General features: G+C 42.3%; 1 protein-coding gene across 9 annotated transcripts in view; it reads left to right on the forward strand.

The window, feature by feature from the left end:
• CACNA1B (calcium voltage-gated channel subunit alpha1 B) overlaps positions 1-17,446 on the forward strand; it is a 324,413-nt gene that overhangs the window by 208,785 nt on the left and 98,182 nt on the right. For all 9 annotated transcript variants that reach the window (XR_008847788.1, XR_008847789.1, XM_056539457.1 and 6 more), the window contains one exon: positions 4,152-4,214. Coding sequence is in view for 7 of the 9 variants with exons in the window: in XM_056539457.1 (XP_056395432.1) it covers positions 4,152-4,214 (63 nt within the window). In the remaining 2 variants the exon portion in view is untranslated. The remainder of the gene's footprint in view (positions 1-4,151; positions 4,215-17,446) is intronic.

Here is a 17,446-nt window from a genome sequence, read left to right on the forward strand (position 1 = left end):
GCCGAGGGGCAACTAATCCGGCCACGGTCACAAGAGTTCTATGTATTGAAATTATAATATATATACGGTATATATATATGTATATATATTGTGTGTGTGTGTGTATATATATATATATATATATATATATATATATATACACACATAACTAGACAGATTTGTGGAGCGTTCTTACATTTACCTGGGGTATGTGATCTTTGAGGGAATTTATAAAAAATGTAAATTATTTGGCTGAGGCCTTATCCTACAGTAATATTCCATTAATCTGGCATCAACAGGACCTGATAGCTGAACAATTAGCATTATTCTGGATTACACATTGCGGGAGTCATTTACTAAGGTAACCCCTTGGGCAAAGTTGCAGTGGAAACCCATAGTAAATCCGCCCGTGTGTTTGCACCCTTAAAGGAGATCTGCAGTGTTAGACACTTATCCTGCGGATAGGGAATAAGTGTCTGACACTGGAGTACTCCTTTAAGGGTGCGTTCACATGGCCTTCTGTCCCCTTTTTTTTTAATCCCCGTTTCGGTTCCTTTCTTGCAGGCTGTAAATGGATTAAAAACAGTTTTCAAAAAATCCCATTCATGTCAATGGGATTTTTTACAATCCGTTTACATCCGTTTGTACCTGTCTGCACTCATTTCGTTTTTTGATGGCAGAAAAAACGGCACATGCAGTATTTTTTCTAAATACGTATTTCAAAAATACGGAAGAAAAAATGGATACAGTAAATTTAGCATTGAAGTCTAAGGAAAACGGATGAGCCTTTAATCTCAAATGGATACAAATGGATAACATCCGTTTGCATCCGTTATTGTCCGTTTTTTTGTTTGTTTTCTTAAAGTCCGTTTTTATTTTTGACAGGAGAAGAACAGGACGGGTCTAGATGACCGTGTGAACGCAGCCTAAGGCTGCGTTCACGCGGCCGTCTAGACCCGTCCCATTCTTCTCCCGTCAAAAATAAAAACAGACTTAAAAAAATAAAAAACACAGACAATAACAGATGCAAACGGATGTTATCCGTTTGTATCCGGTATTGTTCAGTTAATAAACCAAAAAAAAAATGTTTTTCTTGTTCTGAGCATGCTCAGAAGTAAAAACGGATCAAAAAACGCATTGAAAAAACAGATGCAAACGGATGACGTTAAAGGCTCATCCGTTTTTCATAGACTTCAATGTTAAATTTACTGTATCCGTTCTTCTGACGGAAGAAAAAATACTGCATGTGCTGTTTTTTCTGCCGTCAATGAAATAAAAACGGAAATGAGTGCAGACGGGTACAAACGGATGCAAACGGATTGTAAAAAAAAATCCCATTGACATGAATGGGATTTTTTTTTTATCGTTTTTAATCCGTTTACAGCCTGCAAGAATCGGGAATAAAGAAAATCGAAACGGGGACAGACGGCCGTGTGAACGCAGCCTAAGTTGGATTCGTACCATGCTTAGCCTGTAAGTCACCAGTATATGTCTGGATACCAACAAAAAGGTATGCCAGTGTGTACCACCGTGGACCCACAGTAAGACCATTCACTTTAATTGACCGATTATGGTTCATTAGTAACTATGCTTGTTGTTTTCCGATTGTATACTGTAGTTGTGCAAAACAAAAGTATATCTACAAAAAATAGACCAACAAACCAAAATCACAAATAAACTACATCCGGTCCCTTATCCCAATGTGTATCACCGACGTACTGCCCAAAGGTGGTGTGAACCCAGCCATATCTTAGTGTCTGGATGCCAGATTAAAGGAATGTTACTGTGTTATCCCTATTGTCATCACAATTCTTATTAATAATACTGTTAGCACTGTAGGGGGCGCTGTATGCAGTCGCAGCTTTATTACTTATTATGGTGAGGTCACTGGATAGGCCTCAAGCCTGAGTGTCCCCCACTGTTGCCCATAGCAACCGGTCAGAGTTCAGCTTTCATTTTCTATACTGCTCTGAAAAAATGAAACATGGACTGTGATTGGTTGCTATCGGCAACAAGAAAGGCCTCTACTTTATCTCAGGCCTAGTCGCCTCTCCTTTATTTTGTCTTAGAACTGGGTTTACGCACTTCAAATTTAATATAATTCACCTGTAATCCCATTATTATAAACAATTTAAAAACAACTGTAAATTATAAGAATATTGGCCTCTTTGCCAATATGTAAAAAGCCAAATTTGGTTCATATAAGCCCCGCCCATGGTCGCAATGATTGTAGCGTTTAAACCAGTGTTTCCCAATGAGTGTGCCCCCAGCTGTTGCAAAACTACAACTTCCAGCATGCCCGGACAGCCGTTGGCTGTCCGGGCATGCTGGGAGTTGTAGTTTTGCAACAGCTGGAGGCACATTGGTTCGGGAACAGCGTAATAAAGCGGCTTTTTATTTATTGTCAGAGGATTTAACAAGTTATCAGGTGACAAGTTACGGGCTGGCGTGGATGACACAGGCTGCTCTGGTAGTACGGGCTGTACTTTATATAAGCTGACATTGCCTCTCCCTGTAGGGCAGTGTTTCCCAACCAGTGTGCCTCCAGCTGTTGCAAAACTACAACTCCCAGTATGCCTGGACATGCTGATAGTGGTATGTTTGCAACAGCTGGAGGCACACCGGTTGGGAAACACTGCTGTAGTGTCTTCAGTATAGATAGAGGCTGCTGTTCTGAAGAGCTGACACTTTCTCTGAGTTGCCCTTATTTTATTTATTTTTTTCTCTTGGTATTTTAATTATTTAATGTGTTTGTGTGTGTGTGTGTGTGGTTTTTTTTTTTCCCCTATTGTGGTCATTGTGTTATTAACCATACCTCCCAACCTGTCAGATGGACATATGTAGAATGAAGCCTAAAATTGAAAGATCTGTATAGACCAAACTATATCAGATAGATAGATATGAGATAGATATGAGATAGATAGATACATAGATAGATATGAGATAGATATATACATAGATAGATATGAGATAGATAGATATGAGATTGATAGATAGATATATACATAGATAGATATGAGATAGATAGATATGAGATAGATAGATACATAGATAGATATGAGATAGATAGATAGATAGATAGATAGATAAATAGATATGAGATAGATAGATATGAGATAGATAGATATGAGATAGATGATAGATAGATAGATATGAGATAGATAGATATGATAGATAAATATGAGATAGATAGATTGATAGATATGAGATAGATAGATAGATTGATATGAGATAGATAGATATGAGATAGATATGAGATAGAAAGATATAAGATAGATAGATATGAGATAGATGATAGATAGATAGATATGAGATAGATAGATATGATAGATAAATATGAGATAGATAGATTGATAGATATGAGATAGATAGATAGATAGATTGATATGAGATAGATAGATATGAGATAGATATGAGATAGATAGATAGATAGATAGATATGAGATAGATATGAGATAGATAGATAGATATGAGATAGATAGATAGATATGAGATAGATAGATAGATATGAGATAGATAGATAATAGATAGATATGAGATAGATAATAGATGGATAGATAATAGATAGATATGAGATAGATAGATACATATGAGACAGACAGAAAGACAGACAGATAGATATTCGATAGATAGATAGATATTCGATAGATAGATATGAAATTGATATAAGATAGATAGATAGATAGATAAAAAGATATATCCATGCAATCCTCATTTCCCAGGACTAATAAAGTTAGTCAGTCCTGGCGTTCTTCCTCTCTGTTCCATTCTGACTGTGTCCTCCTCCTGGGTTGATCCTATTCTCCATGTTTCTTCACCTCACTCCTCTCCTCCTTCTTCCACCTCCTTTGTCCTCTCCCCCCCACCGTGTCCATCCTTTCACCTTCTGTCCTCTCCCTCTCTTTGTTTTAGTTTTGTTTTTTTAAATAATTTTATGTGATGTTTTTTTTTTGTTCGTTTTATATTTTCTCGTCATAAAGCAGGAGAGAACCAAAGTTTTACTCTTTCCTTACTTCAGTCTCCCTAAAGTGTTTACCCCCCCCCCCTCCCCCACCCTCCTCCTTGCACATGATTTGAATATAGAGTAAAACCTTGGTACCCTTCCCGCCGTCCACATGTCCGCTATGGTTTTGATATATTTTGTTTCTCACTTTTTTTTCTTGCATGTGCAGTTTTGTAAAGCAAACTCAAGGTGCAATATCTCGCAGCCCGTCTGTCTCCAACGTAAATTCACCGTGAGTTGCCCTATGTTATAATATTCACTGTGTGGACTGCTGATTTATCAATATATAAAGCAAAAAATTATCTATATGTATATATATATATATATATATATATATATACATACAGAGCATATATATACTTCTTCCCCTTCTTCAAACATCCATTTTCCTTGTGGGCGCCCATGGTTGTACGCCGAGCTGAGCACCAAGATGGTGCTTCATTGCTTCTCTATAAAGTTTCTGCACCCCCTCCGCCTTGCTGATACCTCCATGCTTCATTCCCTGCCGTTCCACCTTTTCTTATTCCTTCTCTCTCATCCCTTCATTCCTATCTTTTCTACAAATAATACTTCCCTACTAATATCCTACTATTCCTACCCCATAGTAACAGTAAAAAAACTGCTTGTATATGGATTACTGTTATATTATGTCTGTTTTCTTGTGTCTGTTGCCCTTCCAAATGTGTATTTTATTGTTTCCCAACACCAGTGTGCCTCCAGCTGTTGCAAAACTACAACTCCCAGCATGCCCGGACAGCCAACGGCTGTCCGGGCATGCTGGGAGTTGTAGTTTTGCAACAGCTGGAGGCACACTGTTTGGGAAATACTGGATGCTTATAGGTAATGATGAATCAGTGTGTGATACAATTTTCTGTAACTTGGAAACATCATTTTTGTTTCAATTCATCAATATTTTCAAGATCTTCGTTTCTTTTTAGGTAAACAAGAACCTTCATTGGTGACATCATTGAGGGGAATAAAACCTCATATATACACAAAAAAAAAAAAATATATATATATCTATATAAACACACAACAAAAACCTTTTTTGTTGCATTATTGAGGGGAAAAAAACTCATATATATATATATATATATATATATATATATATATATATTAGTAGGAAAATACAGCAGCACACTGCTAGCACAAAGATACAGATAAAACATGAAATGCTATACAGCTATAGTGCAAAAAAATGAAAAAATGAGGTACTTAGCTCACAATTTGTCGGCCAAATAGTTTGGACCATCCCACCACCGTAAGGTGACCTCATTGGGACGGACCCTACACTGTGAATATGCCTCTGTGTAATCAATTTAACAGGCATTGCAAGGTCTGAGACGTCCAGCACCTTATACACACCTGATAGAGGTGGGTGGGGTGCAGGAGCCAACATGGAGGTAGCCACTATTTATTAGAGATGAGCGAACTTCCAGTAAATTCGATTCGTCACAAACTTCTCGGCTCGGCAGTTGATGACTTATCCTGCATAAATGAGTTCAGCTTTCCGGTGCTCCGGTGTGCTGGAAAAGGTGGATACAGTTCTAGAAAAGAGCCTCCTAGGACTGTATCCACCTTTTGCAGCCCACGGGAGCACCTGAAAGCCGAACTAATTTATGCTAGCCTTCACCCCCCCACACATCAATGAGCCTTGGGCCCTCATATCCCTGTCCCTGGTTCTTCAATTTCCTGTAATCATTTTTGGGCACTGCAGCAAGGAAATGTATGTACAGTTGTCCTGTAATATGTATATAAGGCAAATACAAAGGGAAATCGTTGGAATTATTAAAATGATTATATTTAATTAATATTAATGGCTGTAATTAATTTACCCCAATTCAGACAGAAATGAACTGAGCGTGATAAAGTGTAAAAAATGTCGGCCTCGGGCCCCTGGCAACAAATAGCAAATGATCTTTTATTTAATTGTATAATTTACTCAAGAAGCTAATATCCAGTTACGTTTTTCAGTACAATACATGGAAATATAGAAACATAGGATGTGTTGACAGATAAAGAACCATTCTGCCCAGCTAGTCTTCACCATATCCTGAATACTTTGAATAGTCCCTGGCCCTATCTTATATGAAGGATTTAGTTATGCCTATCCCTATCTTATATGAAGGATTTCCTTATGCCTATCCCTATCATATATGAAGGATTGCCTTATGCCTATCCCTATCATATATGAAGGATAGCCTTATGCTTGTCTCTATCTTATATGAAGAATATCCTTATGTCTACCCCTTTCTTACATGAAGGATAGTCTAATGCCTATCCCTATCTTATATGAAGGATAGCCTTATGTCTACCCCTATCTTATATGAAGGATAACCTTATACCTATCCCTATCTTATATGAAGGATAGCCTTATGCTTGTCTCTATCTTATATGAAGAATATCCTTATGTCTACCCCTTTCTTACATGAAGGATAGTCTAATGCCTATCCCTATATTATATGAAGGATAGCCTTATGTCTAACCCTATCTTATATGAAGGATAGCCTTATGTCTAACCCTATGTTATATGAAGGATAGTCTTATGTCTATTCCTATCTTATATGATGGATAGCCTTATGCCTATCCCTATCTTATATAAAGGACAGCCTTATGCCTATCCCTATCTTATTTGAAGGATAGCCTTATGCCTATCCCTAACTTATATGAAGGATAGCCTTATGCCTATCCCTAACTTACATGAAGGAAATCCCCAATACCACCACCACCGCGCCGCACCCCACCAGCCAGAGACCGCCACCGCCACTGCCCCATTGCCTCCCCCATCCCCGGTTTAATATAATTACCTGTTCCCGGGGTCCACGCTTCTTCTGGCTCCTGCGTCGTCCTCCTGAGCTGTCACTGTGCACACTGACGGTGACGTCGCGTTGAGGACGTCACTCGTCATTGCGCTGCGCACAGCGTAACACAGGATGCGCAGGAGCCAGAATTAGCGCGGACCCCGGGCCCCGGGAACAGGTAATTATAAAACCGGGAATGGGGGAGGCAATGGGGGCGGAGGCGGTCTCTGGCCGGGGCGGTGCCGTTGGGGGTGCGGCACGGTACGGTGGTGGTGGGTGCGGTGCGACGCGGTGCGGTGGTGGGGGGTGCGGTGCGGGGGGCGGGGAATTATCGGATTATCGGCAAGGTAATTGCCGATACCAATAACGTCCAAAAGCGTGAATATCGGCCGATAATATCGGCCAATCCGATAATCGGTCGATCCCTACTAAGGGCATATATCATCTGGACTGGAGTACGGCCAAACCCCGGTACCTGTCTTCGGATCTCCTGCGGGGTGCACATATACAAGCATCAAGTATCGGAAAGATTCAATAAAGAGAAACGTGAGTGCACTCACCGCTCAGCGGAGACCACTGGACATCCATTGGTCTCCGCTGAGCGGTGAGTGCACCCACGTTTCTCTTTATTGAATAATTTACAAATCTGTTTAACTTTCTGGCACCAGTTAATGTAAAAAAAATGTTTTCCATCTGAGTACCCCTTTAAAAAGTTTTTTCTACAATAAATGATTGCGCAGACTAGGCTTTCATTATTCGAGACGAACGTCTTATCTTCCGTGATATCACGTCAGATCCTTTAATGTCATGATCCTGTATTCTTTATTCAGTTCTTAAAATCCCCCCCTATGAATTTTAAGCCATGCCAGTCTACACCTTGTCAGATGCCCTGTCTGGGGCAATGACTTCTTTCCTCGCTCCTTCTTCTACATGACGATATTCTTCTCAGTTGATAGAAAGGTCTCTGCATATAAACATGTTTTTGGCGGGGAGTCAACAGCTGCTTTTATTTTTCCATCTTGGGTTAACGATGCATAGCCGCAGAGATCTCTGTGTGTCCATCAAGGCTGTTCCATGTGTGTCTGTCTCCTTCAGCTTGTCTTGCTCCTCTGGCTGGCTTGTCAGTCTCATTGTCAGGATCCTGCTCTCTAATAGCGCCCGAGGTCTGTGCCTCTGTCAGTCCGGCTTTATGCGCTCACAATGTGAATGTTCTTTTATCGCCTTCGGGGCGGATAACTTGACACAAATACTTCCTCAGTTACGTCAAAAGAGCAAGGGCAATGGCCCCTATGGAAGCTGCCCGTGACCCTGGCGTAGCAGTGTGGGCCACGTGACTACCGTTCACCCTGCCCAATACTGTCCTCTTCTGAGAGACTGATCGAGACTTCTAAGAACTAAGAAATATGTTGGGATTGTTTACCAGTCTATGGGATTCATGTTTTTCAGTATATATTTTATAGAAAATGTACAGTTTATTATTGTGCATATTCACTGTATCAACGTCTCAAGGGGCGACACGCCTTCTTTACCATAAGAACTGTGAACTTATGGAACAGTCTACCTCAGGAACTGGTCACAGCAGGAAAAATTAACAGCTTTAAAACAGGGTTAGATACATTCCTGGAACAAAATAACATTAATGCTTATGAAGAAATATAAAATCCCATCCCTTCCCCAATATCGCGCCACACCCCTACCCTTCAATTCCCTGGTTGAACTTGATGGACGTATGTCTTTTTTCAACCGTACTAGCTATGTAACGTTTCCCAACCTGTGTCCCTTCAGCTGTTGCCAAACTATAGCTTCCAGCATACTCAGTACCACCCAGCTTTTCTAGTCTCCTGAAGTCCCGGCAGTAATAGGCTGTCCATTCCCCCTGCTCTCCTCTCTGCAGCAACGCTGCCATATCGTCACCCTTCCCCCGCACTGATATCTTCTCCCCTCCCCCTCACTCTTCTCTCAGTCCACAATCAATCTTCTCTCCCCCAACTGCCCCTTCCCCTCTCCCTGCCCCCAAAATAACTATTCTCTACACCTGCCTGCTGGACAGTTAAATCATTCTTTACAAAGCTGTTGTTTAAATTGTTTAAAATTCCCGGGCAATCTCCGCAGCCCGAGAGTAACGCGATCAGGACAGGAGATATATCAGATGTCCCATGGACTTGCATGGGTCTTCTGGTATATCTCCAGATTGTATTACTCTCGGGCTGCGAGAGTGATTGTCCGGGAGTTTTAAACATCCTGCTGCCGAACCAACGGCATAGTAAAGAATGATTTAACTGTTCAGCAGGCAGGTGTAGAGAATAGTTATTTTAGGGGCAGGGAGAGGGGATGGGACATGAAATACACTGCGGATGAGCCCCATGTGACCCTGCCCGGAGATTTTTTAGATATTTCAGTACTGTGTAGATAAACAAAGGTGTTTTCCATCTAAGTCAATGAGAGACAAATTTCTATATGGAAACAAATTTAGACACTATAATAAGTACTGATTCTGTGTCCAAATCAATGCCAGTTATAGCCAGTGTGGGCAAGCCCTTATTGGATAGGATGACACTTGGACTTGTCCCATTTGGGCCATTGACAGCTAAGATTCATGGCTCCCCATTGTCCATTGGCCCCACTACCAATTGCATGGACCGGTAAAAACTAACCCGATCCCCTTTCCCATGGGGGGCCATGGTCAGTGGGTTCTCAGCACATACCATCAAAATCATGGGGATCTACCAATTAAAATCCAAAGTTGGAGGCCACCTTAAAAGGCTACTCTGCCCCTAGGCATCTTATCCCCTATCTAAAGGGGATTGTGGGGCTCCCTGCTTTCCCCCCCCTGGCGTTTGTTTAGAGCGTCGTATGCAGCGCCGGAGACTCATGATGTCATGGCCATGCCCTGCTCATGACATCACTGCCACGCCCCCTCAATGCAAGTCTATGGGAAGGGGCGTGATGGACGGCACGCCCCCTCCCATAGACTTGCATTGAGGGGGCATGGCTGTGTCGTTACGAGCGGGCATGTCTGTGAGGTCACGAGCCTCCACCTGCATTGCCAGTCATCCGGCACGGAACGAAATTCGCCCCGTGCACCGGATGTCTGGATTGCCGCAGCCGAGATTGTGGCGGTCCACAGCGGCAAGATCCCCGGGATTAGACATCTTATCCCCTATCCTTTTGATAGGGGATAAGATGTCTAGAGGCGGAATACCCCTTTAAGGAGATCTTTGAGACGGATGTCACCATCTTTGCTTCGACCCCTTTGTGCGTCCCTCCCAGCCCCACCGCCAGGGGCAGAGAGACAATAATTAAAGGGGTACTCCGGTGAAAAACTTTTTTTTTTTTTTTTAACAACTGGTGCCAGAAAGTTAAACAGATTTGTAAATTACTTCTATTAAAAAATCTTAATCCTTCCAGTACTTATTAGCTGCTGAATACTACAGAGGAAATTCTTTTCTTTTTGGAACACAGAGCTCTCTGCTGACATCATGACCACAGTGCTCTCTGCTGACACCTCTGTCCATTTTAAGAATTGTTCAGAGTGGGATAAAATCCCCAGAGCAAACATATGCTGCTCTGGACAGTTCTAAAAATGGATAGAGATGTCAGCAGAGAACACTGTGTTCGTGATGTCAGCAGAGAGCTCTGTGTTCCAAAAAGAAAAGAATTTCCTTTGTAGTATTCAGCAGCTAATAAGTACTGAAAGGATTTAGATTTTTTTAATAGAAGTAATTTACAAATCTGTTTAACTTTCTGGCACCAGTTGATTTAAAAAAAAAAAAAAAAAAAGTTTTCCACCGGAGTACCCCTTTAAACATCGGCTTAAATAAACGCTTGTCACATGCTACAAAGCCGACACTTTGTCAGCTGTAGAACCCTCAAGTGTGATACAAGGTGATATCCTTGTCGGAACCCGAAGTGTCTTAAACCTGTCATTGTAATATGCGCAGAACAGATTGTATTGCGAGCGCAGATTCGTGTTTCCAAGGTCGTTGGCAAGAATGGCGAAACACCTCAGAAACAGGTCCTGCGATGCAGAGAGAACGGTAGCTGGCAGGACGAAGGCCTGGCACACCGAGGTGGTGCACGCTCTGTAGTTCTCTCAGTGCCAAATTGCCTGTCTCACTAAAAAGTAAATAGGGAAAACATTAGATAATGGGATCAATTCTGGAACGTCCTATCTGTATGGGGGATGGCAGGCTTTAAATATAGAATTTTTCACCTTCTGATGACTTTACATTTTTGGACTGAAGTTATCCCCCTGCAGCGTTGACTAAGTTAACTGTTTAGTGCCCGCTGATTCTTCCTGTTGGCGGCTCTGTAGCCCTGTCATTATACCCCAGGACTTGTGAATGTTAATTCTCAGTGTCTCCGGGTATGTCAGACATCTAGACATTGTTATGTCAGTATTCTCTGCAGAAAACAAGCCATTTCTCCAGCACTGTGAGGCCTATCTGCATCAGGTGGCCAGCCATTGAGCGTTGTTAAAGGGGTATTCCCGTGGAAAACTTTTTTTTTTTTTTTTAAATCAACTGGTGCCAGAAAGTTAAACAGATTTGTAAATCCCTTCAATTAAAAAATCTTAATCCTTCCAGTACTTTTTAGAGGCTGTATACTAAAGAGAAATCCAAAAAAGAAATGCATTTCCTGTGATGTCATGACCACAGTGCTCTCTGCTGACCATTTTAGGAACTGTCCAGAGCAGGAGAAAATCCCCATAGCAAACATATGCTGCTCTGGACAGTTCCTAAAATGGACAGCAGAGGTCAGCAGAGAGCACTGTGGTCATGACATCAGAGGAAATGCATTTCTTTTTTGGATTTCTCTTTAGTATACAGCCTCTAAAAAGTACTGGAAGGATTAAGATTTTTTTAATTGAAGGGATTTACAAATCTGTTTAACTTTCTGGCACCAGTTGATTTAAAAAAAAAAAAAAAAAGTTTTCCACGGGAGTACCCCTTTAATGATGACAATCATGGACCTGCAGGGGGCCTTGTTTTGCTTTTGCAATGGAGCATTCCCTATTTAAAGGGGTACTCCAGGTGGAAAACAATTATTTTCAAATCAACTGGTGCCAGAAAGTTGTACAGATTTGTAAATTACATCTATAAAAAAAAAAAAATCTTAATCCTTCCAGTACTTATAAGCTACTGTATGCTCCAGAGGAAGTTGTGTAGTTCTTTCCAGTCTGACCACAGTGCTCTCTACTGCCACCTCTGTCCTCTGTCCATGTCAGGAACTGTCCAAAGTAGGAGATGTTTGCTATGGGGATTTTCTCCTACTCTGGACAGTCCCTGACACAGACAGAGGTGTCAGCAGAGAGCACTGTGGTCAAACTGGAAAGAACCACACAACTTCCTCTGGAGCATACAGCAGCTGAGAAGTACTGGAAGGATTAAGATTTCGTAAATAGAAGTAATTTACAAATCTTTTTAACATTCTGGCACCAGTTGATTTGAAAACATTTGTGTTCCACTTGTTTTTCATCCGAGTTCCCCTTTAAGGCTTATGGATAAACCCTCACTGTGAGTATGGAGCCAACTGCTTCCGGCCATATACTCTATGTCAGTGGTCTCCAACATGAGGACCTCCAGATGTTGCAAAACTACAACTCCCAGCATGCCCGGACAGCCGTTGGCTGTCCGGGCATGCTGGGAGTTGTAGTTTTTGAACATCTGGAGGTCCGCAGGTTGGAGACCGCTGCTCTATGTGGTGCCGGCATTAAACAGCTGATTGATGGGAGTGCAGGGTGTCCTGTCGATAGGCTATCAATACTTTTTCTTCCTGTAAAACACCTTTAAAGGGTTTCCTAGTTTATCTGCTTTGGAAGGTGGGGGCCGGAGCACCCAGCGGTAGCGGTAGCAGATGGGGCCCTGTTCTGAAGATTGCTGGGGGGGGGGGGGAATCCTTTGGATAGGGGGGTACGTTTTCCATAAAAAGTTAACCCCTATAGGAGTCCTGAGCAGAGGACCCCCTACTCTATTATGCTGGGAGTTGTTCTTTTACAACAGGTGGAGGTGCACTGGTGGCCAACCGAGAAGCAGGTAATGCTGTCAGACTACACAGGACTTGTTTGTAGTCTGTAACCATGGAGACATGTAGCCCCATATGGGAGCTATATACACAAACTTTAGAGCAGTGGTCTCCAACCTGCGGACCTCCAGATGTTGCAAAACTACAACTCCCAGCGTGCCCAAACTGTAGAGCAGTGGTCTCCAACCTGCGGACCTCCAGATGTTGCAAAACTACAACTCCCAGCATGCCCGGACAGCCGTTGGCTGTCCGGGCATGCTGGGAATTGTAGTTTTGCAACATCTGGAGGTCCGTAGGTTGAAGATCACTGGCCTAGATCAGTGGTCTTCAAACTGTGGCCCTCCAGATGTTGCAAAACTTCAACTCCCAGCATGCCCAATCTGTAGAGCAGTGATCTCCAACCTGCGCACCTCCAGATGTTTCAAAACTACAACTCCCAGCATGCCCGGAGAGCTGTTGGCTGTCCGGGCATGCTGGGAATTGTAATTTTGCAACATCTGGAGGTCCGCAGTTTGGAGACCACTGGCCTAGATCAGCGGTCTTCAAACTGTGGCCCTCCAGATGTTGCAAAACTACAACTCCCAGCATGCCCAAACTGTAGAGCAGAGGTGTCCAACCTGCGGACCTCCAGATGTTGCAAATCTACAACTCCCAGCCTGCCCGGACATGCTGGGAGTTGTAGATTCGCAACATCTGGAGGTCTGCAGGTAGGAGACCACTGCTGTAGAGGATTGGCTTTCCGGGCATGCTGGGAGTAGTGGTTTTACAACAACTGATACATTCATGTGAATTCCTCTTGGATTGGCACACAGGTGACAGTTGCGGCTGGATTTATATACCGTACAATCCCTCAGCAGCGCTCCCTGTACAATCCACAGCTCCCGTAGCGGTGGTGCCTCGGAGGTGCCTTGGAGCGCCTAATTGCACTGTCCTTGTTAAAGAAGCCAAGATAGCAAAAAATAGACCTCATCACTATGCAAATTACCCTGTTCTTGCCGTCTCCTGCAGAGCACGTATCCCCCGAATTCTGCTCTCAGTGTGAGAATGGCGCCTCACCAGAGCCACTTATCACTCTGTGGGTGACCAGAGGAGCGCATGTGAGCCCCTATGTGACGGCCCTATAGACACCGAGCAGGGATCGTTCATTAAGATTAATGTGCAGATCAAAAGGCGCCCAAATTAAAGTTTCGAGGTAAAAGCTTGGCTGGTTTCGGGCATATATTTAAAGGGAATGTATCGCATTGATTTTTTTTTATTACTGATTTGGGCCAAATACTAAAATGTATATATTCTTCTTTCTTTATTTTTCTAATCGGTTTCTATTTTGTAATTGTAATTTTTTTGCAATCTTATTATGTCATCTTATTTTTAAAGGGGTATTCCAGGAAAAAACTTTTCTTTTTTTTTACATCAACTGGCTCCAGAAAGTTAAACAGATTAGTAAATTACTTCTATTAAAAAATATTAATCCTTTCAATAATTATCAGCTGCTGAAGTTGAGTAGTTCTTTTCTGTCTGGCAACAGTGCTCTCTGCTGACATCTCTGCTTGTCTCGGGAACTGCACGGAGTAGATGAGGTTTGCTATGGGGATTTGCTTCTAAACTGGGCGGTTCCCGAGACAGGTGTCATCAGAGAGCACTTAGACAGAAAAGAACAACTCAACTTCAGCAGCTCATAAATACTGAAAGGATTAAGATGTTTTAATAGAAGTAATTTACAAATCTGTTTACATTTCTGGAGCCAGTTGATATATATATATATATATATATATATATATATATATATATATATATAAAAAAAAAAAAGATTTTTTTCCTGGAAAACCCCTTTAACAGCATTTTGAGATATGCTTTACAGCAAGCCGTGGAAATAGGTGACAATAGACTGATGCTGTCCATTTGAAATAAATAGGAAATGTTTTGGTGACTTTTAGAGGTATGTTCATGCTAGGGAACTTCTGCGTGCTCAGAGATTCCGCTGCAGGAACCTAAATATTGGTGGAAATTCGTCTTCTGTTGACCCATAAACACTGGGGAATTTCAGCAGTTAAAAATTCTGCCACAGAAATTGATCTGCCGAAAGAATTAAAGGGGTTATCCAGGAAAAAACTTTTATATATATATATATATATATATATATATATATATATATATATATATAGGGGAATATGCAAAGCAGCTCATTACATCACCTTCTCAGGCGATGTTCCCTGGTATCAGCTTAGCTCCAGTTACGGAATATAAAAAACTGATCGGGATTAATGCCAAGCAAGACTTACTCCCCAAAAGGGAAGTTTCTGCGGCTATATACACAAACTTTAGAGCAGTGGTCTCCAACCTGCGGACCTCCAGATATTGCAAAACTACAACTCCCAGCATGCCCGGACAGCCGTTGGCTGTCCGGTCATGCAGTGAGTTTTAGTTTTGCAACATCTGGAGGTCCGCAAGTTGGAGACCACTGGCCTAGATCAGCGGTCTTCTAACTGTGGCCCTTCAGATGTTGCAAAACTACAACTCCCAGCATGCCCAAACTGTAGAGCAGCGATCTCCAACCTGCGGACCTCCAGATGTTGCAAAACTACAACTTCCAGCATGCCCGGAGAGCTGTTGGCTGTCCGGGCATGCTGGGGGTTGTAGTTTTGCAACATCTGGAGGTCCGCAGGTTGGAGACCACTGACCTAGATCAGCGGTCTTCAAACTGTGGCCCTCCAGATGTTGCAAAACTTCAACTCCCAGGATGCCCAATCTGTAGAGCAGTGGTCTCCAACCTGCGCACCTCCAGATGTTGCAAAACTACAACTCCCAGCATGCCCGGACAGCCGTTGGCTGTCCGGGCATGCTGGGAGTTGTAGTTTTGCTACATCTGGAGGGACACAGTTTGGAGACCACTTCTGAAAGGCAACCGTGCTGTCTACGAAGCATAGCCACTGCAAATACAATAGGCTTAGATGATCTCCCACCCCCCCACCGACCCCCCCCGGAGATATGTTGAGGGCCCTTTAACAGATTTAGCTTTAGGTCTCATTTTGCCGACCTACCAGCTCCAGTAGATTTCTGAACAGTGCCCCCCCCCCCTCCATTTCCTACAAATTAATCAGGCCCCGAGTCTGTAAGCGCATGAAATTGACTGAACTTTTCTTAAATAATAAATCCCCCTGCCCTGCTACCCGAAATAGCAGAGCTGATGTCTCATCAGGCGCCTTGACGAATGGTTATATCTGAAAGGAATTTTTTTTTCTCGCAATAATTATCAGGAGGAATCGCAGCCCCGTCCGGGCAGCCATTGCTTTTCTCCATATACTTATCCATTGTCCAGCGTCAGTCTTCACTGCCTAGGGGGAAAACCGATGACATGTAAGCAGTTCTTTAGGAATACGTTACTGTAACGCGCCATTTTAGATTCAATACTATAAAATTGCACACATAGGATTTGGCAAAACGTCACATAGCAGGAAAGGTAATTTAATGCGGCCGACGTGGGAATGGAAATAATTGTTTGCCAGTGGCAGGAGGGTTAATAAACAGCGTAGTAAATCAGCGCAAAGGCGCGGAGCGCCATTAGGCGGAAGATAAACAGAAAAGGTTATATAGCGGCTTCACGGGTTGACTTGTGAAACCACATGTCAAGTGTTATATGTATAGTAGATACTGGAGACCCTATAAACACAATGCAAAATATGATTTAAAAAATTTAAATCAACTGGTGGCAGAAAGTTAAATAGATTTGTAAATTACTTCTATTTAAAAATCTTAATCCTTCCAGTACTTATCAGCTGCTGTATGCTCCAGAGGAAGTTGTGTAGTTCTTTCCAGTCTGACCACAGTGCTCTCTGCTGACACCTCTGTCCATATCAGGAACTGTCCAGAGTAGGAGCAAATCCCCATAGCAAACCTCTCCTGCTCTGGACAGTTCCTGATACGGACAGAGATGTCAGCAGAGATCATAGTGGTCAGACTAAAAATAACTCCAGAAAGAAATACAACTTCCTGTGGAGCATACAGCAGCTGATAAGTACTGGAAGGGTTAAGATCTTTAGATAGAAGTAATTTACAAATCTGTTTAAAGGGGTATTCCAGGAAAAAAGACGTTTATTTTTTATTTTTTAGACCAACTGGCTCCAGAAAGTTAAACATATTTGTAAATTACTTCTATTAAAAAATCTTAATCTTTCCAATAATTATCAGCTGCTGAAGTTGAGTTGTTCTTTTCTGTCTAAGTGCTCTCTGATGACACTTGTCTCGGGAACTGTCCAGAGTAGAAGCAAATTCCCATAGCAAACCTATTCTGCTCTGTTCAGTTCCTATGGGAATTTGCTTCTACTCTGGACAGCTCCCGAGACAAGTGTCATCAGAGAGCACTTAGACAGAAAAGAACAACTCAACTTCAGCAGCTCATAAATACTGAAAGGATTAAGATTTTTTAATAGAAGTAATTTACAAATCTGTTTAACTTTCTGGAGCCAGTTGATATATAAAAAACGTTTTTCCTGGAATATTCCTTTAACTTTGTGGAACTAGTTGATTTAAAAAAATGTGTTTGCCACGGGAGTACCCCGTTAATGGAGCGGCAGTCTACAGCATAAATTCTGATGGCAGTTTCGGGCCCCCCTCGGTTGACATGATCCAACACTTATCCCTT

Source organism: Hyla sarda, chromosome 9, assembly GCF_029499605.1.
Source record: "Hyla sarda isolate aHylSar1 chromosome 9, aHylSar1.hap1, whole genome shotgun sequence".
NCBI lineage: Eukaryota > Metazoa > Chordata > Amphibia > Anura > Hylidae > Hyla > Hyla sarda.